This window comes from Loxodonta africana, chromosome 10 (genome assembly GCF_030014295.1).
Source record: "Loxodonta africana isolate mLoxAfr1 chromosome 10, mLoxAfr1.hap2, whole genome shotgun sequence".
Classification (NCBI taxonomy): Eukaryota; Metazoa; Chordata; class Mammalia; order Proboscidea; family Elephantidae; genus Loxodonta; species Loxodonta africana.
Genome location: NC_087351.1, coordinates 106,403,495 through 106,431,059, shown reverse-complemented (window position 1 = coordinate 106,431,059; position 27,565 = coordinate 106,403,495). Strand labels below are relative to the sequence as shown.

General features: G+C 40.1%; 1 protein-coding gene across 6 annotated transcripts in view; it reads left to right on the top strand.

The window, feature by feature from the left end:
• Positions 1-27,565, top strand: part of BTBD7 (BTB domain containing 7) — a 106,577-nt gene that overhangs the window by 54,960 nt on the left and 24,052 nt on the right. For 5 of the 6 annotated variants that reach the window (XR_010323219.1, XR_010323218.1, XM_003408843.4 and 2 more), the window contains exons 4-5: positions 24,482-24,690; positions 26,217-26,292. Coding sequence is in view for 4 of the 6 variants with exons in the window: in XM_003408843.4 (XP_003408891.1) it covers positions 24,482-24,690; positions 26,217-26,292 (285 nt within the window). In the remaining 2 variants the exon portion in view is untranslated. Of the gene's footprint in view, positions 1-10,294; positions 14,459-24,481; positions 24,691-26,216; positions 26,293-27,565 lie in introns of those variants that run through there. The other variant, XM_023546524.2, reaches the window with a different exon arrangement.

Genomic DNA, 27,565 nt, shown 5'->3' with positions numbered 1-27,565 from the left:
GAATAGACCAGTGTTTCTGTATTGGTTATTTGATTTTTTGACTACCCAGCATTAGACCCTTCTTCCCAGTTTTGGGAAATTCCTCATTGTATGCGTTTTGATAGAAGGCTAAGCCTACCTCCCAGTATAAACCAGTTACTGTCAAGTCCACTCCAACTCATGGTGACGCCATGTGTGCCAGAAGCAGTTTGCCAGATCTTTCTTCCCAGGTGCCTTTAGGTGGACTCGAACCTCCAACTTTTCAGTTGGCAGCTGTGTATTCACCATTTGCACCACCCAGGGGCTCTACCTCCCAGTATAAAAGCCTAAAAGGTCAAATATTTGCTTTTTCTCTGCTTTCTCTGCCACTGGGGCTTCAGCATGGAACTAACCTCAGCCAGGCAGACACAATCACCCTAGATATCTTGGATTGGTGGCTGGTGACACAGAGAAGCAAGGGCCGTAGAGAATTTTTTCCGGAAGCAGGGTGGAGGCGGAAACACCTAGTGGAAAAGGAGTGAGGTCAGTGGCAGTGGCGCCAATGATGGCATTCTCCGTTGGGGACTGAAGCAGTAGCTCTAGTGGCCAGGGTTCCAAGGCAGCACAAGCACTCACTGGGCTGTTACTGGCATAGGCCTCGCTCTGTGCCCTTCCTTTGTTCTTGTTTTCTGAGACCAGTGTCACACTTTCCCAGCAGCTCTGTGGGCTAACAGCATCCTTTCAAAGAAATTCCTTTTCTGTTTAAGCTAACTAAAGTTGTTTTCTACTGTTGAAGCTTACCAGCCTGTTTGGTAACAGTACTTATATTAAAAAGACTAGTGTGTATAAAAACCAAAAATTCTAAAAGAAATGGCTAGATTGGAAGAGCCTCAAGAGAAGGACCAGGCGTTTGAGCACTTTAAATTTTCACAATGACACTGGCATACACAACTGTTAAATAATTGAATATAAATTAAAACCAAACCCACTGCCCCAAAGAGTTTCCAAGGAGCGCCTGGTGGATTCAAACTGCTGACCTTTTGCTTAGCAGCAGTAGCCCTTAACCACTATACCACCAGGGTATCCCAGAATATAAATTAAGAGGTAACCTTTTTGTCTTACAAAATGATTCTTTTACTCTGCAAAGCTTTACTCCAGGACTTCTTTAGACAGCTTCATGGAGAAGCATCATTTACCGAGGGTTATCTCAGGTTAAATTACTGTGAAACTTTAAAGCTCAGATTGATATTAATGCCTCTCATAAAATGAAATTTCAGGGAACCATTGTCATTTGAAAGTAAAGCAGCCCTGAAAATGTTGAGAACAAGAATGAGAATATGTTACTGTTTTATAATTTTTTTTGAGGAAAAATCCACTCATTAGAAGAAACAGAGGATTTTCTCACGAACTTTAACAACGCAGGGACCTACCATGAGAACTTACGTTTTATGTCATAAATACTGTTGACCTCAGAACAAAATACCCAAAATTAGCACCAACATCTACATGCATAGTTTATTTAGTGCAGGGTAGTTAGCAGTAGACTTTAAACTGCAGATTTTACTTTTCCATCTTGATCAAAAAGGCATTTTTCATTCTCTGGAATATGAAATTTATTTAAAACAAGTTTCAAAATGAACTGTGTAATGCATTGCCCGTATTTTTAGTCATAATACATGTGATTATATTTTATTGAATTAAAAATCCAACCAAGAAACTTAACTGAAAGCAATGACCTAATTTTTATTTCCTTAGCAACTTGACCAGGTTCCAAGAGTGTGAGACTTGAAACATATGCAGAATAGCAAAGACTGACTGTCCCCACTCACTAATCCATTGCTCCCTCTTCCCAGCCTCTTCATTGTCTCCATGTTGACAGTCTTCCTTCTGTCTCAGTTCAGTTGAGCTGGCAGTTCATTTTATTTCTGTCTGTAATTGTTTCCTCTTCAGCAAATTAGCCTGAGTGTGCTTCCAGGAGAATAATGGAGCCAAGCTAAAGAATGTGATCAACAGATCAGTGTAGTAAATGCCGGTTTCAGTTAAACATGCAACGTAGAAATTCATCTGTTTCATGAATGGCAGTTCAAATGACTCAAGTTTTGCATCTTTAATCATAATGAAATTTAGCATTTAAACAACAATCTTTAAATATTGTACATTAGAATTCTCATAATTTTATTACATATTTTAGAAACTGAACCATTTTCACAGACAACAAACTCTTCCACCTCTACCTTGGCTCACTGTTTTTTTGTCTGGAATATCTTTGCCTTTGATCACTAAATGTCCAAATTCTACCCTACCTTTCAAGACCAAACTCACATGCTACTTCCCTTGTTCCAAGTTAAAGTATTCTCTACTTTCTGAGAATTTCTAAAACTTCTTGTTTTTTTTTTTAGATTTTTACACCTTCTAACTTCTTTTGGAATTACCTATGTACCTGTCTCATTTCTTCTACCAACTAGTTTATGTTCCCTAAAGACAGGTTCAAACTCGAGCAAATAACACTTTGCCCTTAGTAGACTTTCAGTTATATATTTTGATTATTTTTAATACCTGTGAAAACTGAGTGAATTTTTCTTTAAAGTGTGGGGTAATGTTTAACCCTAGAAGTTACAGATAAAATGAAAATACGTAACACCCAACCTGGAAGATAAATAAACCAAAATCAAACTCCTTGCCGTCGAGTCAATTCCGAATCATGGTGATTCCGTGTGTCACAGAGTAGAACTGCGCCATCGAGTTTTCTTGGCTGTAATCTTCACAGAAGCAGATCACCAGGCCTGCCTTCTGTGGCACCACTGGATGGGTTCAAACTGCCAACCTTTAGGATAGTAGTCCAGTGCAAATTGTGCCACCCAGGGCCCTTCAGGAGATAAATACGAAGTATTATTTATAAAGGTAAGTTTAATAAAAACCCAAGAAAAGGTTTACACATAGAACCCCTTTGTTTGAGGGGAGGGGAAGAGTGGGAAGGGGAAATCACTAACTAGATAGTAGACAAAAGTTAACTTCGGTGAGGGGAAAGACAAGACACAATATAGGGGAAATCAGCACAACTTGACCAAGGCAAAGCCATGAAAGCTTCCTAGACACATCCAAACACTCTATGGGACCAGGTACTGGGGCCGAGGGCTGGGGACCATGGTCTCAGGGGATATCTTGGTCAGTTGGCATTATAGAGTTCATAAAGAAAATGTTCTTCATCCTACTTTGGTGAGTAGTGTCTGGGGTCTACAAAGTTTGCAAGCGACCATTTAAAACACAGATGTGGTCAGGACAAAGGAGAGTTAAGAACACCCAAGACACAAGGAAAATATTAGTCCAAAGGACTAGAGGACCACATGAACCACAACCTCCACTAACCTGAGCCTAGAAGAACTAGATGGTGCCTGGCTGCCACCACCTATCACTCTGACAGGGATCACAATAGAGGGTCCTGGGTAGAGCAGGGGAAAAATGTAGAACAAAATTCAAATTCACACACCCACACAAGAAGACCAGACTTACTGGTCTGACAGAGACTGGAGGAACCCCCAAGACTGTGACCCCCAGACACCCTGCTAACTCAGCACTGAAGTTACTCCCAAAGTCCACCTTTCAGCCAAAGATTTAGACAGGCCTATATAAAACAAACAATAACACACTTGAGGAACCAGCTGCTTAGCTCAAATGAGTAACACCTGCCCAAGAGCAAAGATGAGAAAGTGAGAAGGGGTAGGAAACCTGGATGAATGAACACGGAAAACCGAGGTTGTAAAGGGAGAGGGAGAGAGTACTGACATATTGCGGGGATTGCAGCCAATGTCACAAAACAATTTGTGTATAAATTTTTTAATGAGAAACTAATTTGTGCTGTAAACTTTTACCTAAAATGCAATTAAAAAATACCATTAAAAACAGTGAAAGAGAAACTGCGAATAGGGAGGAGATATTTGCAAAACATCAAAGAATTTGTTTCAATAATATGTAAAGAACTCCAGTAAATCAAGAAAAAGACAACAATATTAGAAAAGTAGATAAAAGACACAAACAGGTATTTCACAGAAGAGGAATCACACAGTATGTATTTGGACACGATAAACATCATTACTAATTAGAAAAATACCCTTCACTATGGATTTCTGCGATTCATCCATCTGGTTGGATGTAGCTCTAATTCAAGTTTGCAAGGTAACATCGAATTGTTTCACGAAGTGATGGTATCAATTTATGTACCAGTTGTCAAGGTATAAGAGATTCCGTTTTCCACATCCTCTCTAACACCTAATCATTTTCAAACTTAATTTTTGCCAGTTGAGTATCTATAGAATATCTCATTGTAGTCTTGATTTGATACCATTTGAAGCCCTTGTGGTCTAGTGGTTAAGTGCTTGGCTGCTAACTAAAAGGTTGGTATTTCAAACCCACCAATAGCTCCAAGGGAGAAAGATGCGGCAGTCTGCTTCTGTAAAGATTACAGCCTTGGAAACCCTATGGGACAGTTCTGGTTTGTTCTGCAGGGTTGCTATGAGTTGGAATCTATTGGACAGCAATGTTCATTTTGTTTATAAATATTTAAAGGGTAAAACTAGCAGTATTGTTTAGCTATACCTATATATGTAGTAGAAACAAAGTACATAAAAATATTTGCTTGTTGGGAGGGCTGTAAGGAGGTAAGGGGATGGGCTAGGTTAGCAGGTGTAGGTTGTATATAATGTAGTCATTTTTGGATTTGGTGAAGAATACTTGGGTAATTATAAATAAATAATGCAATAAAATGGAGGGAAAAGTAAGTTTAGATGTGGCCTAAGTTAAACTTACGGTTGTAAGTTAAATTTCAAATAAAATTTATCAGCTCTAATTGTTAGCCCATGGATATAAAATAGAGCATCAGTTGATTTTAAAACAATCTTGGAAGCTGGTCAAGACTATTCGTCTTTTGAAGCCAAGAAAATTTAATGCAAGGGTATGCTTACCTTTTGCACTAATTCATAATGTAGATCAGAGAACTAATTATCTGAAATTTCAATAATAAAAATTTATTTACAATGAGAATAATTCTGGATTAATTACATAATTCTGAATATTAAATTGGAAATTCTAAGTTAAGCATCTTTTTACCTTTTATTTGTCCTGTGTGATTTATTAAGGGAAAATAAAATTGTAAAAAGTTGTCTATTATCTATTGAAAATAGAGTATTCATTCACTCTTATTTGTATATGTATAAGACAGTAAGTGTAAATGAATATTGTGAACTTTTTAAGTGTAAATGTATATCGGGCACTTTGTAGCCATAGAAAGAAGTGTTATTTCTAAAAATATGTACAGTTCATGTAAAATCTATTGCATGTCTTCTTTTTATTTAATGTTATGTGGAATTTAATTAGAAGCCGTTTTCTCAACAATAAGCAAAACCTTTTCTCTGTGATACTGAAGCCAAGTGTGGGTGGAGGAAAAAGACGAAATAGGGAAAGACTTATAAACTTATGGTATCACGTTGTATTTTGAATTATTGAGATATCTGTTCTTAGCTATACTTTGCATTTATCAACGTTTATATATGATTTTCAGAGTAAAGCAGAATGGTTAATTGTATCAATTGTTTAGCGCTTTTGGTGCCAGTAGACCTAAAATAAGACACATAGTATTTTCAGAGTTTTAAAAACTAATTTTTTAAAAAAGATTTCAGGTTAACATTTATTGAATACTATTGTTATATACAGTATAGTATTCAATAATGATCAATTAAATGATCAGCAGTTCACATCTGCCAGGCGCTCCTTGGAAACTATGGGGCAGTTCCACTCTGTCCTGTAGGGTCGCTATGAGTCAGAATTGACTCGATGACAGTGGGTTTGGGTGTGGATTGTTATGTAAGATGCTACACCAGGGAGGAGAGAATTGAAACCAACAGTTTTTTAATGCCACTATGTACTTAGCTTCATGATAGTCATTTCACATAGATGGTTTCATTTCATCCTTATAACAACCCTGTGAGGCCTGGAGAGTGGGTGCTTATTTGCATAAAGAGGTTTGGAGATAACAGTGCCCAACTTCAATGATATTTTAAAAATAGGAACTTTGGAGTTAGACATGTATTCTAGTCCTGGCTCTGCCGCTTACTAACCATATAAATTCTGTCCGGTTTCCTCAACTTGTATTCCTCTTTGCATATGTGCAGGCACCAAGTACTCTACCTTGCTCACAGTTGAGAGAGCCTTAACAAATGTTCTAAAAACTCAATTATGCTAACTCTTTAGTAGGAAATTTCTAGAGATAAGAATTTATTTTCCCTACACATCACTTGACAGCACAGTTCCAAGTTTACAAAGTCTGAAGAAGTTACTAAATTCAGACTTTTTAAAAACAATGACATATATATCACACTTAGCCTCAACACCCATATGATTGCAGCACTCATCTGTCAGTTTGTTGTACTGTGGTGACTTGCATGTTGCTGAGATACTGGAATCTATGCCACTGGTATTTCAAATACCAGCAGGGTCACCCATGGACAGGTTTCAGCTGAGCTTCTAGACTAAGAGAAACTAGGAAGAAGGATGTGGTGATCTACTTCTGCAGAGTCATCGTACCAAAAAGAATTGGTCAGTGTTCAACCACTTCAGGACGCAGCGTATGATCAAGAACCAGTAGTATTGATCAAGAACCAGTAGTATTGAAGGAAGACTCATTAGCAGCCTGTGATATGCAGATGACGCAACCTTGCTTGCTGAAAGTGAAGAGGACTTGAAGTACTTACTGATGAAGGTCAAAGACTACAGCCTTCAGTATGGATTATACCTCAACATAAAACAAAAATCCTCACCACTGGACCAGTAAGCAACATCATGATAAATGGAGAAAAGATTGAAGTTATCAAAGATTTCATTTTAGTTGGATCTACAGTCAATGCCCACGGAAGCAGCAGTCAAGAAATCAAACAATGTCTTGCATTGGGCCGATCTGCTTCAAAAGACTTTAAAGTGTTACAAAGCAAAGATGTCACCTTGAGGCCTGAGGTGTGCCTAACCCAAACCATGGTGTTTTCAGTTGCCTCATATGCATTCGAAAGCTGAACAGTGAATAAGGAAGACCAAAGAAAAATTGATGTCTTTGAATTATGGTATGGACAAAGAATATTGAATATACCGTGGACTGCCGGAAGAAGAAACCAGTCTGCCTTGGAAGAAGTATAGCCAGAATGCTCCTTAGAAATGAGGCTAGCAACACCTCGTCTCATGTACTTTGGACATGTTATCAGGAGGGACCGACCAGTCCATGCTTGGTAAAGTCACTGTCAGCTAAATTGACACAGTGGCTGCAACAGTGGGGCTCAAACATAGCAACAGTTGTGAGCATGGCACAGGACCAGGCAGTGTTCCGTTCTGTGGTACGTGGGGTTGGTATGAGTCAGAACTAACTTCTACAGCATCTAACCACGACAGTAGCAACACATATCATTACAATTACAAGGAACATTTAACATTAGATGGCAAAATAAGTTCATAAAAAAATGGTTCACGCCATGGTGGGCTGATTGGTGTTAACTCCCACTCCATTACACTTTGATTCAATTATAGTCCCCTTTTCTCTTATAAACATTACGAGGAATGGCCTAATTGTTACCGTCTTCTAAAGCTCCGACTTATTTTTTTAGTTTTTTGACTTGGCCATAGTCAAGTTTTCGGTCTTAACAGCTTCCACCATCCGGGAATACAAACACTAATGCAGTCAAAGATGCAGGTTATTTGGTGTGAGGAAAATAGGATTGGGGGGTGGCATTAGTATTTGAGCAGGGGAAATGACGGAAGGGAGAAAGGACCTCTGCAGTGTACAAATACCCTGGCTTTTCAGACTCATTATTTAGATATGGAGTTGAAGTTTCTGCCTTAAAACCAAATATTGCTCTTACCTCCTAAAATATCCAGAGTAGAAGGACTCTGACCAGGCATAAGCATTCCACGTATTTCTGGTTTTAGAAGTACCTGGAAGGAAACTATTGCAGGAATAAAAATTAGTAGTGTTATTATTTAGCTGTTACTGTGTGCAAGACACTGGACTAAACTCTTTCTGTGGAATACCTCACTTAATCCTGCTTTGATTGTTTGCACTAAAATATTTTTGTATCTGTTATATTTAGCAGTGACATGCTAAAAACTTCTGATAAATGTTTTACATGTCTTGCCATTTGAAGATGAAATATCCACACATATGAAAGCGCCATAAAACAGAAAACGCATTTGTACACTTACGTAAATATGTCTTTATTTCTAAGCATATTCCTCTTTGACTGTAATAGACTTAGGCCTTTTCCATAGTGGCTTCGTTTTAGTATTAGGTTTCCACTGACAGTATTCCTTCCTCATGGAAGGTTACGTTAAAGAACGATGGTGACTTTTGATACTGATTCACTAAAATAATTCTGTACATGGGCATGACATTGGTTTTTTAAACCTATTGACAGCTGAATTTGTATCTCATGAGAGGTTCAGAAAATTTTCTAAGCTAAACTGTGTGACTAAATGGTTTATTTTTTGAAATGGTTTATATTTCTATACTTATACTCATCTTAAACTCTAAGTTGTTAGTTTTCTGCTTATAAGTCAAATAATAAAAATGTTACGTATCTAAAGTATCCATTTCTTATTGAAGTATTTTAAAATATTAGAGCATTTATTGCAGTGAGGTAGTGAATATTTAGAATTTTAAACATATTCTAAGGATGTAAAAATCTTGGTGAAGAAAGATTTTGTGTGTGTGTGTGTGATTTGCCTATTCCTAAAGAATTTTATTTCATTCTGTGAAGGGTTAAAAAATTTTTTTAGACTCTTGAAAATATTAATTCAGCAGTAATTGACCAGATTTTAGGAATTTTTTTTTTCTTATTAGTATAGAATCAGTATGACCACTTAAGTAGTGTGCTCAGAAATAAATTACATGCTTTGGTCTTGCTACAGAGATACAAAGATCTTCACAGGTGAACAGCACTCCTGAACTACATTTTGATGTCAGTTTTTTAGAGGCACTAAATTAAATAGAAGTAGATGGATACAGTGTAATAAAAACTACATGGCCGAAAGAATAGTAGCTGTCTGAGTTTTCAAGCAAATAAAGATAAAGATGGAACAAAGGCAAAAAAAGATATAACCTGTTAATTCAAATGGGCTTCTTGGTGTAGAACTGACACTATGACTCTTGTCAGCAGACATTTATTGCGCACCTGTTGTAAGCCAGGCCCTGAGATTAAGGTAATGAATAGGATCGTCCAGTGGTAAATATCACTGCCACTGGTGTGTCACGCACCTGTTGTATGCCCGGCCCTGAGAGTGAAGTTATGAATAAAACCATCCAGTGGTAAGTACCACTACACTGTCAACGGCGTAACATGGTCAAGTGCTGTAAAAGAACAAAGCACTAGATGCTGAAGGAGCGCATAGGAGGAAGAGAAGCCCCAAACCCCAGTATGGAAAATGCGGAGAAGGGACAGTGTCAAGAGGAACTTTGCAGAGAAGCCTAGACCTAGAGAATGAATAGGAGTTACATAATATTGGCGGTAGTCAATAGCAAAAAGATGAAAGCAACCAAAATGCCCATCAGCGGATGAATGGATAAATAAATTATGGTATAGTCACACAATGGAATACTACGCATCGATAAAGAACAGTGATGAATCTGTGAAACATTTCATAACATGGAGGAACCTGGAAGGCATTATGCTGAGTGAAATAGTTGCAAAAGGACAAGTATTGTATAAGACCACTATTATAAGAACTTGGGAAATAGTTTAAACCGAGAAGAAAACATTCTTTTGTGGTTACGAGCAGAGGGAGGGAGGGAGGTTGGGAGAGGGGTATTCACTAGATAGTAGATTAGAACTATTTTAGGAGAAGGGAAAGACAACACACAATACAGGAAAGGTCAGCACAACTGGACTAAATCAAAAGCAAAGAAGTTTCCTGAATAAACCGAACGATTCGAAGGACAGCGTAGCAGGGGCGGGGGTTTGGAGGGACCCCCGAGGACATGGCCCCCAGACTCTGTGTTAGCCCAAAGCTAAAGCCATTCCCAACGCCAACTCTTCAGACAAAGATTAGACTGGACTGTAAGACATAAAATACTGGTGAGGAGTGTGCTGCTTAGCTCAAGTAGACACATTAGGCTATGTGGGCAGCTCCTCTCTGGAGGTGAGATGAGAAGGCAGAGGGGGACAAGAGCTGGTTGAATGGACATGGAAATACAGGGTGGAGAGGAAGAGTGTGCTGTCACATTATAGGGAGAGCACTAGGGTCACATAACTGCATATATAAGTTTTTGTATGATAAACTGACTTGAATTGTAAACTTTCTCTTAAAGCACAAAAGAAAAGATTGGCGGAAGAGTCATTAACAATCTGCAATATGCATGTGACAGTCTTGCTTGCCCAAAGTGAAGCATTAAATAATGAAGGTCAAAGACCAAAGCCTTCAGTATGGAGCATTGCTGAATGTGAAGGAAAAAAGCCTCACAACTGGACTGATAAACATCGTCATTCTACTTGCATCAACAATTAAATCCCATGGAAGCAGCAGTCAAGAAATCAAACGATGTATTGCATCGGGCAAATCTGCTGCAAAAGACCTCATGAAAGTTTTAAAAACATGTCACTTTGATGACTAAGGCACATCTGACCCAAGCTATGGTCTTTTCAGTTGCCTTGTATGAAAGTTGGATAATGAAAAAGGAAGACAGAAGAAGAATTGATGCATTCAAACTGTGGGGTTAGTGAAGAATATTAAATATACTGTGGACTGCCAAAAGAGTGAACAAATCAGCCTTAAAGACATACAAAGAGAATGTTTCTTAGAAGCTAGGATGGTGAGAGTTCAACTCGCTTACTTGGGACGCATCATTAGGAAAGACCGTTCCCTAGAAAAAGACATCATTTTTGGTAAAGTAGAGGGCCAGCAAAATCAAGGGAAACTGTCAGTGAGATGGCTTGACACAATAGCGGCAACAATGACGCAAACATACTAAGGATCATAAAGATGGTGCAGGACCTGGCAACATTTTGTTCTGTTATACATAAGGTCGCCATGAGTCAGAGCTGACTTGATGACAACTAACAATGACACCCAACAGGGACAATCAAATTCCGAACATTAGTCAAAAGCAAGAGAAATAAAACACAAAAACGCAGCCTTTGCAGGGGAAGGGAGACAAATAGTGATACATGTTCTGAAAAAAGACAGCAAAGTAGATCAATGGAATGGGAGTGTTACTATAAAAATGGCATGGCAGGGGTGTCATCTGACCTTCTGTAACTTCATGAGCTAGAAGGAGACTCAAAATAGACAGCCCAAGACTGATTCCTATTAGGCAGAGATCAGACATGCCTCTTTTCTGCGCCATTTTTACCAATTCTGACACCAACCATCCCTCCCACGACCTTCTTCTCTGCTGAGTTCGATAATGCATTGCAATGGCCGCACAGAACTCACAGGCCATACTCACAATTATGGGGCTTATTAGGGAAGTAACAGGTTACAATTCAGGATCAGGAAAGCTCAGGATACAGTTCTTCCATTAGGACAGTCTCTTCTCAGCGATGCCTGCAGGCACGCCTCTTTCTGGCCCCTCAGCCTCTGCCCTGCTCAGGCAAGTCTTACAAAGCTCTTAGCTCTGCTGATAAGTACCCCAAGACACCCCACTGCACCAGTAAGCCTTGGCCCAGAGATGCTCAGCTCTAGCTCCTTGGGTCAGCAAACCCAGCTCCACCATGTGCCTGGAGGCACCCCACTCTGCCAGCAAGCCTTCTGCCAGAAAGCGCTCAGCTTTCTCACTCCATGGGCCAGGAAGCCCACTTGCTGTCTTCTGCCGATCTCCTGCCCCTGCTGCCACCATTTCCATGCCAATGCTTCTCACCATCTCCGGTGTTTTCTCTTCATATTTTGGTCTCCTGGTTCCAGGAACTTCTCAGCTCAGGGATCCTGAATCCAAAGGATGTGCTCCATTCCTGGCATTTCTTTCTTGGTGGTGTTGAGATCCTCTCTTCCACCACTGGGATGGCTCGTTTTAAGCCTAGGGGGTGGCGAAACTGACCAGTCCCCTCACTAGGGTTTCATATGCTTTATTTGCATGGCCCCACCCCCCACAAGGGTGCCATGTACCTTATTTACATTATTGGCAAGCTATCCAATCCCCTTGGTGGGCCACAAGCACCTCGTTTGCATACCCGCACCCAGTCATTTGGTGGGAGTTACAAAGACTATGCCTAGAAGGGCCATATTAATTTACTGCACCGCATTACTTAAGGGGCTAAGACTAAGTGATAGGATTTTTAGTCAGAAAGGGTATAGCTGAAGTGGTCATAAATGTATTACTTATGACAAATAGACCCTAATGAACCCCATCTTCTGATGTTCACGCCCTTATGGAATCCCCTCCCCTTCAGTGTGAGTAGGATCTATGACTCGCATCTAGCCAATATATTATGGCAAAGGTGATGGTATGTCACTCCTATGATTACATTACATTGTATAAGACTCCATATTAGTAGTAGTCTAATGCTAGAGACTTTCCCTTGCTGGCATTGAAGAAGTAAGCTGCCATGTTATTAGAGAGTTACGTGGCAAGGAACTGCGGGCAGCAATACAAACCAAACCCAGTGCTGTCGAGTCAATTCCGACTCATAGCAACCCTACAGGACAGAGTAGGACTGCCCCATAGAGTTTCCAAGGAGCGCTGGCGGATTTGAACTGCCAACCCTTTGGTTAGCAGCCATAGCACTTAACCACTACACCACCAGAGTTTCCTGGGCAGCAACAGAAAACTAATATATTACTTAATCTTCTTTTATCTTCATAGGTAAAAACAATCTAACAACAAAAATTTCATGTTATTTAACTTATGAGAAAATTGAAATCTGATAAAAACTAAGATAGGCACTTTTGTAGAGGAAATTTAATAACCTCATTTCTAGAATAGGTTCAAATTACTTGAAACATTCTGAGCAACAAATCTGTAGTATTGATTGATTACAGGCAACTAAACTTTGTGAAAGAACCTAGATTGTATTATTGAATGTTCTTTTTCTCTATCAAACCATTTTTTGAAACCACTTACCTTATTTATGATTATTTTTTTCCCTCAACGACCACCACTCAGACACATGCTGTTCCATCTGCCTGTGCTACCATTTCTTTCCCATCCCCCTAAAGGTTTATTTTAGATGTCACCTCACCTGGAAACCCATACCTTAACTGTTCCCACCTCCCCAAAACTTTAGGTGGCACCCGCATTGTGTACCGGAGCCTCCTGTACACTCCTGTCATAGCGCTTACAGAGTTGAGGTGACCAACTTCCTTGTAGATTGTTAACTTCTTGAGATCAAGAACTAATTTTCGGCATTGTATCCCCAGCGTTAGTACAGAGCCTGACACATAACTCGGTAAATAATTTTTAAACGAAGGGCTAGAAAGGTAAGGTGGAATCCAGGGCTGAATGGTCCATCGGCTTGACCAAAATCCAGAGTAACAGTTAAAGGGTTTTTATGTTTGTTTTTTAATAGATCAGTGTCAAGACTAGAGGTTTTTGTATCTGCTGTGTTGTAGCCTAGGTTTCCTCCAGCACGAAAAGCCTGGGGAAGGGCTTGCATGCAGATAGTTTATTTTGGGAAGTGCTTCCAGAGCACAGGAGTGCGGGACTGATAAGAGTGAAACAGAGAATGAGAGAGAGAGCCAATACAAGAGTGTGTTATTGAGCTGATTCACTGATACGGGCAACTGGGGCTTAATCCTGCTGGAACCATCTGAGGAGCCATATGGGACACACTTCAGAATTATCCGCATTAGGGGTGGGAGAGGGAATCATTTATCTACCAGCTCCCATTCCCCCAGTGGAAGAGATTGCACGTGGGCTGTTAACTCCCTTGTATCTCAAGGTTTGCACAGAGTTGCCCTACTCAAAAATGTCAAAATTTTCATAGCAGAAAGCAAGAGGTACAAAGTATGCTGAGGCAAGGTGCTGCCAGGTTACAACTATGAAATTGGTTTGCTACAGTGAAAGGTAGAAAGGATATGAGGTAGACATAAGAGATATTTAATCCAGTCTACCCCTTGCATCACTCAGATCAATTGTGTTCTCCTTTAAATCCAGTTCTTCTCCAAGCCTTCAAAGTAGTGGTCAGTCATAATTCTACAAAAGACTCAATTCGGAAAAGATGGTGGAGTTAGCCACAGTTCCAGATGGGGCAACTGGCTGGAGGCTGTATTTGATATTCTCATCAGAACAGCATCAGTCAGAGCTCAATCAGGAAAGCTTAGCAGCTCTGAGTTAAGGGATAAGGAGTTGTTACAGGAATTAGACCTTACCCAGTTGCAGGAGAAGCTGGGGAAGTGAAGGTTTGAAAGGCACAGTGGTAGGATCCATAGTAATCATCAGCCAGTCAACCTGAGAAGCCAAGCCCACCCAGCTGCTGCGGTGGTACTGCAGAGGGGGAGCTGATGAACAACAGTTGCTGTCTCTGGCTCTGCAGCCAAACACCTGATGATGGGCATAGGGTCACTCCTGGTCAGCAGGGCTGCAGTTGGGAGGAAGAGCCAGATGCGAAGCAGACGGTAGCTAGGACAAGGTAAGACCCACTGGTACCTTTGTGTCTACTTGTCACCACATCTAGCTACAATGGCTTTTAGGGAGTAATGGCTACTGGTTCCCTTCTGCCTTCTAAATCTCACATACTTCTCTTTTGGCAAACTCTAGCTTGGAATCATAGAGGGATGGAGGCTGTAGGAAACACCTCTGGCTTAAACACGTTGACACAGTACAAGTCAGCACAACGTCCCTCTTTGATCACCCAACCTAGATTTTTTGCCAGTATTTCAGTAGGTCTAGGTTGCCTGCCAGGTGGAGCAACCCAGACCTTTATCCCATAAGTAGCACTTAGTTGTTGTATCCATAGTTGCCACAGTTGTCTAGTCTCTGTTACCCTGGGCAAAGAAGCACCAAAATACGCCCCAGTGAATTCTTGGGTTCCAGATGAACTTCTTCCTGCTCCTGTTGTGTCATCGTAAGTCTGGCACCCTGGTCCAACACTCAGGATCCATTTCCACATGTGCTCCTCCTCCGTATAGCCAGATCCTGCAATACTTGGGGTGTGTTTACTTTTCTCTCCCAGACGAGGGACTGTATTTTCCTGCTCAAACCACGCTGTGAATCTGATTCTGATTGTTGGTTCGGAGCTAGTGAGAGGAGGCGGGCAGATCCTGAAGACAAGCTTGGACATTCTCAGCTCATCCACCCAAACATCCCCATTCCAGGTCTTTGTGTCTGACTGTTCCTATCAGGACCCATAGAAGACTTACCGAGGCTTCGGATTCAAGTCTTCCTTGTAGCCCTGATATCCTTAAAATTAAATGTTGATCCTGAGTTTTGGCAGTCTGCCCTGCAACTCCAGAGAATAAGAGTCCTTCTGAACAGTGACCTGGAAGTCTTCTGACTTTAACAGAATGCCTTGACTTGACAGTTGGCTAACCTGAGCCAGTTTTGTTTTTTTTATGGCTTCTAAAGCTGTTAACTGAAGCCAGCCAACATCACAGTCCTTATAATTACTAATGTTTCCATACCATTCAAGTATTCCCACTAATACTTCATCTTCTGTTTGCACCTCATTTTAACCCATTACTGGTGAAATTTTAGTATCGCCATTCTGTATGTAGGGGTTCTTGCCACCTCACTTATCATTAGGAACTGGTCCTTTTTGCCATCTGACCAGTGAGTGAGCTAGTTCCAGGGTCTCAGAGATTTCTTGTTTTTCTCTGGCCACATCTCTTACTAGCTGTCTTTGTCTGAGCATCCTCTCCCACCCTCCTACCTTTTGGCTGAAAGCACAGTCCAGAACAAAGGCTTTCATACCGGTAATTTATTTGGTAAGTAATTCCATGAACCAGAGTGGGAGTTGGGTTGTGGGGGTGGGGAATGAAACAGGGAAGAAGGGAAAGCATTACAAGAGTGCATCAGTGAGCTCGTCACCACAAGAGGTGACCGACCCTGCCTTAATCCTCAGAGGACAAGCCCGTTGCCATTGAGTCAATTCTGACTCGTATCAACTCTATAGTACAGAGTAGAACTGCCCCGTAGGGTTTCCAAGTAGTGGCTGGTGGATTCAAACTGCCGATCTTTGGTTAGCAGCCGAACACTTAATCACTACACCACGAGGAGCTCTCTAGAATGCTCTTCTGAACTGCCCTGAGGAATAGTAGAGAGGAGCATTTATCGAACCAGCTCTGGAAGTAGCAGAGTCCAGGAGGTGGCAATTAAAAACACCGAGGCACAGATTTACTTACTGTCCAACCCATATGTCTAACTCACTTTCTACCTTGGATTTGGAATTCTTGGTTGCCTTTTTAAAATAGAGATGCAGGGATGATGTGATGGTAGCAATGTTTTAAAAATCTAATCTTTTCATCAGTGTGCTCAATATGGATTGGAAGCCTAGAGGGAGGGAGATAAGTAGGAAGCTTTTCAGTAAATGGTATGTGAGGCGCTAAGAATTTGGACAAAGGTGGTGTTAGTAGGAATAGAGAATGAAGAGGCTAATCCAAGAGCATTTTAAAGGAAGAATCAGTAGGACATATCAATAAGTTAGGTATTGAGGGGTGAGTAGTCACAGCTGTTCTAAGATTTCTAGTCTAGAAAAAAGGTGATGTTGATGGACACATTGGCTCCCCAGTGTTATTTAATTTAATCCTCGGTTTATGTATGAGGAAATGAGAACAGGGGATGTGTCTTGAACTGTCACGGGGAGTCAGTGACATAATTGCCTGAATTCCAAACCCGTGCTTTCTGCGACACCTTGTTGCCCTCACTCTCCCCTCGTTTTGTACTTCTTTTCCTCAGGATTTGGAATCGATCACGTACAAGTTAGTGTGAAAGAATCGAAGCTGCTTTTCTCTCAAGCCTGTTGGCACTTTCAGTCTTATTTCTAACTCTGATGCCACTGAAGAATCAGTACTCACGCTCTAAGGCCAGCCTTCACTCTAAACTTGTTACATTGTTTTACGTTGCATTTTGTTGTTAGGTGTTCTCCAGTCGGTTCCAACTCATAGGGACCCTTTGTATAACAGAGCGAAACACTGCCCAGTCCTGCATCATCTTCACAGTCGCTACGCTTGAGCCCATTATTGCAGCCTCTGTTTGTAGTCCATCTCGTTGAGGGTCTTCCTCTTTTTCGCTGACCCTCTACTTCACCAAGCATGATGTCCTTCTCCAGGAACTGATCCCTACTGATAACGTGTCCAAAGTATGTGAGACGAAATATCACCATCCTTGCTTCTAAGGCACATTCTGGCTGTACTCCTTCCAAGACAGATTTGTATGTTCCATGGCAATCTGTGATTTTTCTTTCTTTTCTTCCCCCTTGTCTGCTCTCTTCCTCTTCCCACCCTGCCCCAGTATGAAGCTCTGAATCTGGAAGCTTTTATATATTTCCTGATGGACATGAGCCAGTCAAAAGGTTTCCCAGTCATATTGGTGAAACAAGTATGAGGGTATACCTAGGAATAATGAAGTCTATGAGAGTGGGAATAAAGAGAGATCCTGATACCTTTCAACGTTGTGGCTTATTTTCCTTACCAGAGGAACATGAAGCGGAGCAAAACAAAAAATGTTGATAATAAAAAGAGAAAGTAATCCTACTTAACATGTAGCAATAACAATCGCTTGTTATTGAATGTCAAATTAGTTTGTTTTACTTTGTATTTCAACTTTTTATGCTCAGTCTTGATCACTCATATCGTTTGTGTAGTTCAAATTTTTTAAAAGAGGCGTATTTGCCCACATTGAGGGTCAGAAAAGATTCTCGTGAAAGAGAACAGGAGAGGTAAACACATAGGGTATGGGTCTGTAAAACGTGGGTATCACAGAAGCAAAAAGGATTTTAAGAAGTTTACTTCCTATTACCATATTTTACCCAAATAATGCATACCTTCTACGTTTTGTTTACCAACTGTACCCTCCCCCCACGAGGTATTTTCATATAAGTGCCACTATGCCAACTTTTTAAAATATATTACTGTGAAAAAAAAAAAATGTTAGCATAGCACACTTAGGAAAATACCTGGTAGTGGGGAGGGTCCTGTTGGCAAACAAAGGTAGGAGGTGCACATTATTTGCATAATAATATGGCATCGTCCAGCCTCACAGCCTCCCTGAGCAGAATGCATTGGCCCTTTTAGTCCTTAAATGTCTTGGCTACAGAGTTTTTCTATTACAAGGACATTTGTTAATGAAAGCTTTTGGTTTCATCCAAAAAGTTGCATGGTGTATTAGTCAACCGTTGCTGCATACCAAACTGAGAACCTTGGTGGTATGTAACAAACAGGTATTTCTCAAAAGTTTGTGGGTCAGCTGGGACAACCCTGCCTCCGTTTGCAGCAGCTGAGGCCACTTTGGTTGCCACTATGGGTAGGTGAGGTGCCTCTGTACCCCACATTGTTCTTTCACCTTTTTGGGAACAACAAGCTGGCCACAGTATGTTCTTCATGTGGCAGTGGCAGATGGCAAGAGGGAAAGCCCAATTCCTGTAAGTATTTTTCGACCCTTTTATCGCATTATATCTACTAACATTTCATTGGCTGAGGAAACCTCACTGTCAATCCCAAAGTCCAGGAGTGGGAAAGTGTACCCTGCCCATGGATGGGGATGGGATCAGTGGGCCGCTGGTGAAGAATATGGCTGATAGTAATATACCGTATGTGGATTAATAGTTTAAGCTCTAAAATTCTGATTTTAAAAGATAAAGTAGTAGTTCTGATAAAAAAAAAAAAAAAAAAGTTCTGATAGTGGCATTTAATTGTCTTCAAAGAAATAAATAAGATATGTACTACTTTATAGTTAGGCATAGAGTTGGTAAACCCCATAGGAAGAAAGAAAAGGGAGGAGAAAGAGTTCCCTCTGGAAGTTAGTACCACATGGGAGGAAACGGATTTGAACTGTATGTATCCTGACTGGAAACAGGTGAAGCACAGGAGATAGAGCAGCGCAGTTCAAAGCATGCCTGCAGTGAGAGAAGTTCGGAAATTGAGAGTAAACAGTCAGAAACTTTTGTAGCAATCTGACATTACCGTAATACTCGGGACATTTTTACTGAAGTTTATTAAAGTTTTGGTCCACGACTGATTAGAAATTAAAAAGAACAAAAACCTTCTTGACGCACGAGAGTTTAAGAAGTGATGATACAGAATATGTCGTTGTTCTCACCAGAAATGAATGCCTGCACTGCCCATAAATGGGCATTCTGATTTATACATTAGTCTTATGGATTTGGGGTTAGTATTACTTTGTCACCAAGAATCTGATCATCTTTGAGGGTGGCAATAACATTTTTGGACCTTCAAGGCCAGTCTGAAATTTACCAGGGAGATGGCATTGTGTGAAGCCTCTGGCGTCTGCTTGCTGGCCTTTCTCTGCCAGCGTCCTTTCTGTTCTGCTGCTGTATTTCCATTTTCATGCCAGTATTGATAACTTTGACAAGAGGCATATTATCAGTAGTTGAAATCGTTTACCATAATATGAAAATATTTATTTTGAAAAGAAGTCTTTTTAAAAATATACCTTCCAAGATTAGTTTTTGTTGTTGTTGCCTAATTGTTTTCCTTTGACTTTCGTGAGTCAGTATCGCCATGTTCAGTGTATTAACAAGGTGCTTTCTGTTGATGAGAGAAATGGCTCTAAGCGAAGAAGTTCTAATGAACATTGAACAGTAAAAGGCCTAAGTTTAGAGAGTAAAAGGCAAGGCAGATATGAAGAGGGAAGGGAAAGATTTGTTAAGTATGACTTCTCTTCCTAGCTGTATGACCTTGGGCAAGTTAATCTTTGAGTCTCAGTTTTCTCATCTGTAAAATGGGAATAATAATTATAAAACCTTCTTAGAGGTATTCTGAGAAATTAAATATTCTAAAGTAAGAATATAGTACAGAGCTGGGTACATAAGCTTTCAATAGACATGCTAACTATTCTTGTTGTGTTTGTTTTTAGTTACCTACTACACGTCATACACTGTAGAATCAGAGAGAGGGTGGGGCCTCTACCCAAAAGAGCTCTTAGTCTGGTGGAGGAGTCAGACATATATATGGCCCACTGCCGTCGAGTCAATCCCGTAGTGACCTCATAGGGTTTCCAAGGCTGTAAATCTTTAGGGAAGCAGACTGCCGCATCATTCTTCCAAGGAGCTACTGGTGGTTTCAGACTGCCGACCTTTCGGTTAGTAATTGATTGCTCTAACCACTGCACCACCAGGGCTCCTTAGACAAATATATAAGAAAGATATAATACTGTGAGAGTTCACTGCTATTATAGAGAGAAATACAGGGTACCATGAAAGCATTTAAGAGGAGCATTTGACCTAGGCTTTCGGGGGCAGATCATAGTAGGCTTCTGAAAGAGGCACCGTCTAAGCTGTCTTAAAGAATTTAGATGAGTTAAGAGCATTTCAGAGAAAATAGAGCAGCAAATGCAAAGACCTGAAGGTGAGAGTTTGGTGGAGTTTTAGGCATTTGTGAGAAATGTAATATGGCTAAATGGGTAGAGTAGAAGCAGGGATGAGGCTGTAGAAGTAGGCAGGGACCAGATCATGAAAGGATATGTAGGTTGGATTTTATCTTGAAGTCATTGAAAGCTATTAAATAATTTGTTACAGTGAAATACATAATCTGGTTTATATTTTAAAAGATCATTTCAGCAACAGTATGGAGAATGGATTGAAAGGGAGAAGGACTGGACATGGGAATTCTTTTAGGCTCTTGCAGTAATGCAGAAAGTATCAGATTCTGAAACAGGCGATGAAGTGAAGATCCAAAGGAGAGGATGATGGATTTCAAAGGATAGAAGGAGCAGCATTTGGTGATAGATGGGGAAAAGAATCAGTAATAGGCCTGTAGCTTTGGTGACTGCGTAGATGTGATATCCTTCTCGAAAACATGGATTAGGAAGGGGAGAATTAGATTTCTCAGAGATATCTAATTGATTTTTGTATTTTAGATAACAGTGGAATATCCATGTGAACTTTCTAGTGGGAAGCTTACGGAGTAAGTCCAAGTCAGGAGAGCAGTCTGGGTTGGGACTTTAGTTAGAGGAATGCCATGAGAGTTAAGGCTTTGGAGGTGGATGACATCACCTGAGGAAACAGTTTGTTAACAAGATAAAGCTATGTACTCACGGTGCTTGGCACGTAGGTACTCCAGACTATTTGGACAAGTGAAGAGCGCCAAGGGTACTGTCTCATTTAAATCTTGTAACAACCCTATAAGATAGGAAATATCTTAATTTTGACAGATGACAAAATTCCAGGCTCAAAAAAGTTAAGCAGTTTGCCCAAGGTGACTTTGCTACTTAATGGCAAACCTGGGAGCTCAAGTCCAATCACAATTTCAAAGCCCGTTTTTCAGACCAAACTTAATGGTCTGACTGAGACTGGAGGAATCCCGGCGGCCATGCTCCCCAGACCTTCTGTTGACACAGGACAGGAACCATCCCCGAAGACAACTCATCAGAAATGAAAGGGACTGGTCAGCGGGTGGGAGAGAGACGCTGATGAAGAGTGAGCTAATTATATCAGGTGGACACTTGAGATTGTGTTGGCAACTCTTGTCTGGAGGGGGGATGGGAGGATAGAGAGAGAGGGAAGCAGGCAAAATTGTCAAGAAAGGAGACTGAAAGGGCTGACTCAAGAGGGGGAGAGCAAGTGGGAGTAGGGAGTGAGATGTATGTAAACTTGTATGTGACAGATTGATTGGATTTGTAAACGTTCACTTGAAGCTTAATAAAAGTTATTAAAAAAAAAAAAAAAAGCCCGTTTTTCCTTCTGTGTCCTGCTTCTTTGCCAGCTTCAGAAGTCTAAACATACATGTTACCTTTAATTCTTTCCTTACCTTGGCCAGTATCCCAGTTTAGTAAGATTGTAATGCATCCTTTCAAATAGCCACCTTTTCTCTAGTTTTCCCTGCTTCCGTCCCAAACACATCTATCACGCTGACCTTCCTGTCAGGTGGACTCATCGTACCCAACTCTGTGCCAGTGTCTGCTTTAAAACAGCAGACCCACAGAAGTCCTCCACTGGCTACTGGATGAAGTCTGTCCTCAGCTTGGCTCACCACAAAATCATAAAAAACCGTTCAGAAACTTTTCCATTTTCCCACTTCTCATTAGCACATATTCATGTCTTTGGGTGTCATGTACACACAGATTCCTTGTGGTGGGCTTAGTGTTTCTTGTAAGGATCTCATTTTAATGTTTAGACTAAATACGTTAATCTTATGTTTACTTTGACACCGGCTTTCTAAAAATTATTTTATCTTTGCAGTGGAAGCAGCTTGGAGAACATCTGACCTTAGTTCCCCATCCGGTGTAAGAGTTCTTTGTGCTCTACTCATAATCTGATGAGCCAGCCTCTGCTCCTACACTTTGCTAGAAGGATCCTTATTTTGAGGAAAGAAGAAAGGGACGATTCTAATTGTTAGAAATTTCCTCATATTAACTCAGAATCTCCCTTCTTTTAACATCCATTGGTTTCCCAGGACTTGCCCTAGGGATAACAGTAAAGTCAGCTGTTTTTCCTCTGCCTCATAAAGGTCCCTCAGACACTTGAAGTCAGCTCTTCTGTCTCTCCTCAGGTTTCTCTTACTGAAGCCAAATAACCTTGCTTGCTGGGAGCTTTTCTCCTGTGACAAGTCTCAAGCCCTGCCTTCCTTTGAGAGTTCTGCTGTTTGCCAGTGCCCCATGTAAAACTCAGGGCCCAGAACAGAACACAGAGCCCCACAGGGTGGCAGAACATTATCACCCTTCACTAGGACTGTGCTTGGATTTTGAAATCCTTTGATTGTTTCAGTTTTATATCAGCCTTGTCACATTTTGCATTCATTCAGTGAAAATACCCAGATTCTCTTTTATGGAGGTGATAGTTAAGCTAGCTCTTCCCTGTCATCTACTCTGTAGTTGATTTTCTTTAAATATAGAACTTCATAGTTTTCCTACTTAAATTTCATCTTCATTTGGCCCCATCTTTTTGGCCAATTAAGATCCTGCTATCCAGTGTGTTACTAACTGTGTTTCTTAGTTTTAGGTCATCTGGAGATTTTGAAGCATGCTTTCCACATCTTCATCCAAGTTCTTGATAAACACGGCAAAAACAGATTCCCCACCACACCTCCGGGTTAATCAGTGCTACTTAGGAATGGTTCTGTTAACCACTGTTGTGTCATTCATCTAGCATTGCTTCATCTTACCTACAAAGATCTCGTTCAGACATTCAACAAATATTTATTTGGCACTTACCATGTGCAGGAGAAGTGCTGGAGGCACAGTGAGGACAGCAGTCCCAGTCTTTGTGGAGCTAATAATCTGGTGACATCATGACATATTTTGTTAAATACTTTGTGGAAATCAAGTTACACAACTATCTGTGATATTTTCCCTGAGAAGGTACTGTATCAGAAAAGGGAATGAGGCATCACTTTAGGTGGACTCCGTATTGGCTACCAGCAATCTCCTCACCTGAACGTGGGATCTTCCCCTCTTGGTCTTCTCGTCTTTTGTGGTTTCGTGATGACTTTGAGCTTTGGAGCTCTGTTGAGTTCATTGATGCCCTTTCTTTTGGCTATATCTTTAAAGCCCTGAGCTCATTAGAAAGCAGCCTGTATAGCCACGTTTTTGTTGCCGTTGATGTTGTTGAAATGCCTCTTCTCTCGTGTTACCAGGACTGCTTTTTATTTTATAGTAAACTTAGTTGTAAAGAATTTCTGTCCAGCTTCACAATTTTCCCTTCTACAGCCTTTGTTACTCAGGTTTTACTTGTGTTTTATCTTTGTATTTTGAAATTGTCTTTCCTGAGGAGAATAGCTGACTATCCTCAGGTTTTCTTCTTCTCTTTTTTGTACTCTTAAGACGCTGTAGTCACTTTCTCCAAGATCCTGGTCCTTTTCTTCTACACCACTTATTTCTTTTAGTTTGCCAGAGTAAGCCCAAGATGAGCATAAAACGTCAGTATTTTGTTTGTTTTCTGAGGGATTAAACTATCAGCAATGCAAGATGTTATGTCTTTACTAGGATGACACTGAGAGCGGATGTCTTCCTAGTTGGCTGCCCAGCCAGCCATCATCAGGTTGGCATTCTCTGATCAGTCCACTGTCACCCGTCTCCTTCTCTGACTGGCCGGTTCCCACAGCCGTATCATGTCTGCCTACTCCGCTTTCCCCTTTGGTCCACTGCTCTCTGCTGTCCTGTCTTGTTCAGGTTTTAGATTTGCACAAAGATGTTTATTTTCTTCAGCAGTTGTGAGAATTCCCTGCCTTTTCCTCTAGATCAGTTTCTTTAGAGCAGCGGGTTTCCTACAGACGTCATAGTCTATTGTTACCCATCCCACCAAGTCATGGTGATTTCCGTGAGATTTTATTTATCTCCTTGAGTTCATTTATGCTATTGCTGCTACTTTTAAGTATAGTGCCTAGCACACTGATGTTCAATAAATAATATTTATGATTAATCTCAAGAAGTATTTGCCTTCTCTTTTAGGCTGTGAGGATATCATTGCTGAGAGCATCTCATTAGATACCTTAATTGCCATCCTCAAGTGGAGCTCTCATCCATACGGCTCTAAGTGGGTGCACCGGCAAGCTTTACATTTCCTCTGTGAGGAATTTTCCCAGGTCATGACTTCGGATGTTTTTTATGAACTCAGCAAAGACCATCTGCTTACTGCTATCCAGTCTGACTACCTACAGGTAATCATTTATACACCTCTCAAATTCATTGTCATTCATACGTGCACCAAGAAATTCATCTGTACGTGATTATTCTTCCCTCTAGGGTAGGGCAGGGAGAGAGAAACAGGCTGTGATCAACCCCCCCAGGAATGCCCTCTTCACATTTTTAAACTTTGTGTTCACTGGCCCTTCATGCACTCTGCACCTCAACACTGTGAGCAAGCCCAGGTCCTAACAGCTGTACCAAGGAAGAGGCTGAGGCAGTAGGCAGGATCACAAGCACATCCCGACAGTGATTGTCTTGGCTTCCATTGGTGCAGATTCAGTATAACCGTTTCTCTTCTTTTTAGTGGCATTATCAGATACTTAGATTGTAGACAATATCTTAAACAGCACAAAGTAAGAATAATACTCAGTTTCTGATCTACTGAAATGACTATTAAACGATCAGTGTATGTGCTCTACCAAAGTATAATGTTTTCAAGTATTTTTAGTCAGAAGTTGTTTTTTAGCAAATTCTTGTCCTTGTATGTCAATCTAACTTGGTGATTTAAACTAAAAATAGCTTTAAAGTATTACAAAAAATATTTTTTGGCAGAGTGTGTTTAAGCTTCATTTTTTTCGTTGACTGTATTAATTTTATGCTGAAAATTATACAACAATTCTAATACTATGAAGACATAAACCCGTGGAGCCAGTTCTTGTTTTCTTCTATTTATACTAGAAAAATTATGAAATGCTACCATCTCAGTCAGAATTTCAGTGACAGATTAAATAACTTACCGTCTGTGCTTTTCCTTTTTACGTCACGTTGATTACAGCACAGATGTTGCCATCACCAGGTTTGATTTGTTTAGGGTCGTTGTTCATTTACCTTGGTTCACTGTCCTGACCCAGGCTACGTGCAGTATGTGTATGGGAGTTGGGGTTTCTCAGTTCTTGTAGATTATTGTCTTCAAGAGCTTTGCATTTCTTCTTAAAAGTGAAAAACTTGGAGAGCAGCCCTTTGCTCTAAGGTTTTTAAATAAAGTACAAAGAAATGAGGGGTACACTGCCTTTTCACAGACTGTATTTGAAGGGTCCTCTCCCATCAGTAGGATACCTTCAGCCAAAACTGGAGCAACCAGATACGCTCAAGGAGCCATGCGTGCTTTTTCTGTCCTTGGAGGAAACCTAGTCACTCTGTATTCCTATACTTTTATTTCTTTATCTCCATCTTGTTCCAAAAATAATTTAAGGCAGCTATATAGAAACCATATAGTAAGAGAAAATAAAATGGATGGAGAAAGCAAGTTAAAGAAAAAATAGAATAAGAATAAATGTTTAGCTGGAGCCAAGATCGAGGCTAATGGATAGAACACATGTAATTAGGTCTTATATATGTGCTGCTTGTGGACTACAGATTTAAATCTAAAATTTCAAATAGCCGATGTAGAGAGTAAAACAGGGTAAGTTGTGTGCTATATGGGTTAGGAAAAGTCATGAATGAAATTAACCAAATATGTAATTTTACTAAAACAAGTAATATCTATTTTCTGTTATAGGCAAGTGAGCAAGATGTCCTTAAATATCTGATTAAATGGGGAGAGCATCAATTGATGAAAAGAATAGCAGACAGAGGTAAGCTCAGAAAAGTAGCTTGCACTGTACGTTTTTGGTGATTCTTACACTCCCAAAAGCTTCCCGAAATGAGTGCTGCATATCACTCTTGAAAATAGGCTCCATGGCCTGGTCCAGATAAATTTTTACAATCAGTAAGATCCTTTAGTGGAGAGGATATGGTTTGTTAGAAATATTAATATTGGAAAATTTAATTTTTTTATGTTTCTGTGTGCTTAAAATAAGTGTTGATTGATTGACAGCTGTGTTAGAATGGATTCTTTTCATATAATGATGAAAGTGTTACAAATGCATATTGTGGGTGAAATGTTCTGGAATTAGATAGTAGCGCTGGTTGCACAGCATTGTGAATGTATGGACTTAGAGCTACTGAATTATACATTTTAAAATGGCAAATTTTATGTGATACGAATTCACCTCAAAAAAATATGAAAACAAAAAAAAGCATATTGTTTATTTTTAAATTTTGTGGAAGATGAAGGGAAAATCATACTTCCGAATGATGTCTATTTGGGGATAGAGTAGGAAGCGCCGTGTGGGAGGGTGGGCCTTCAGCTTGGAAAGCTTATGGTTCTCCAGCAGCTTTTTGTTTATGTCCTGAGGTAGAACACTCACCTTTCCTCTTCCTCTCGTGAAATATTGTATTTCCTATATATTAGACCCAGATTTAAAATTTTTTAATTAGAAAAATTAAATACAGATTTCTTTTGTCGTTTTTAATAGTTTTCTTAAGATATAATTTACATACCATAAACTTCATCTGTTTAAAGTGTTCCGTGTTTTTTTAGTACGTTCAGAGAGTGAATGTTTACTACATTCGTATTTTTAAATATAATAAAGTATTGTGCTAAACCTGCCTTCAAACTTTTTCGTAGTGTCCCTTTAGTATGCTACTACCCAAGCACTAGGGAACAAAGGCAGTTTTCTTATATTATTTCACTTAATTTATTTTTCTGTGGCCTGCAGAAGCCTTTAGTAATTCTCAGATTTGAGTTTTTTTCGTACAAAAACCACTGTAATTGGTAAGTTTTTGAAATGCCAGTATATATATATAATACTACATAATAATGACATAGGCGTATTCGTTGATGTAAGGTAGGTAATGATGAACTATTAAATTTATTGTGGGCATATAATAAGCATTCTTGGAAAAATTCCCCTTAAAACAGAATTTTCAGATTGGGTTAAAATGGAAGAATCTTCTGCAGGAGTGAGAAGGAAGCAAAGCAAACCAGGCTCCATCTTGGCTTTAGTCACCCTCTCATAATAAGAG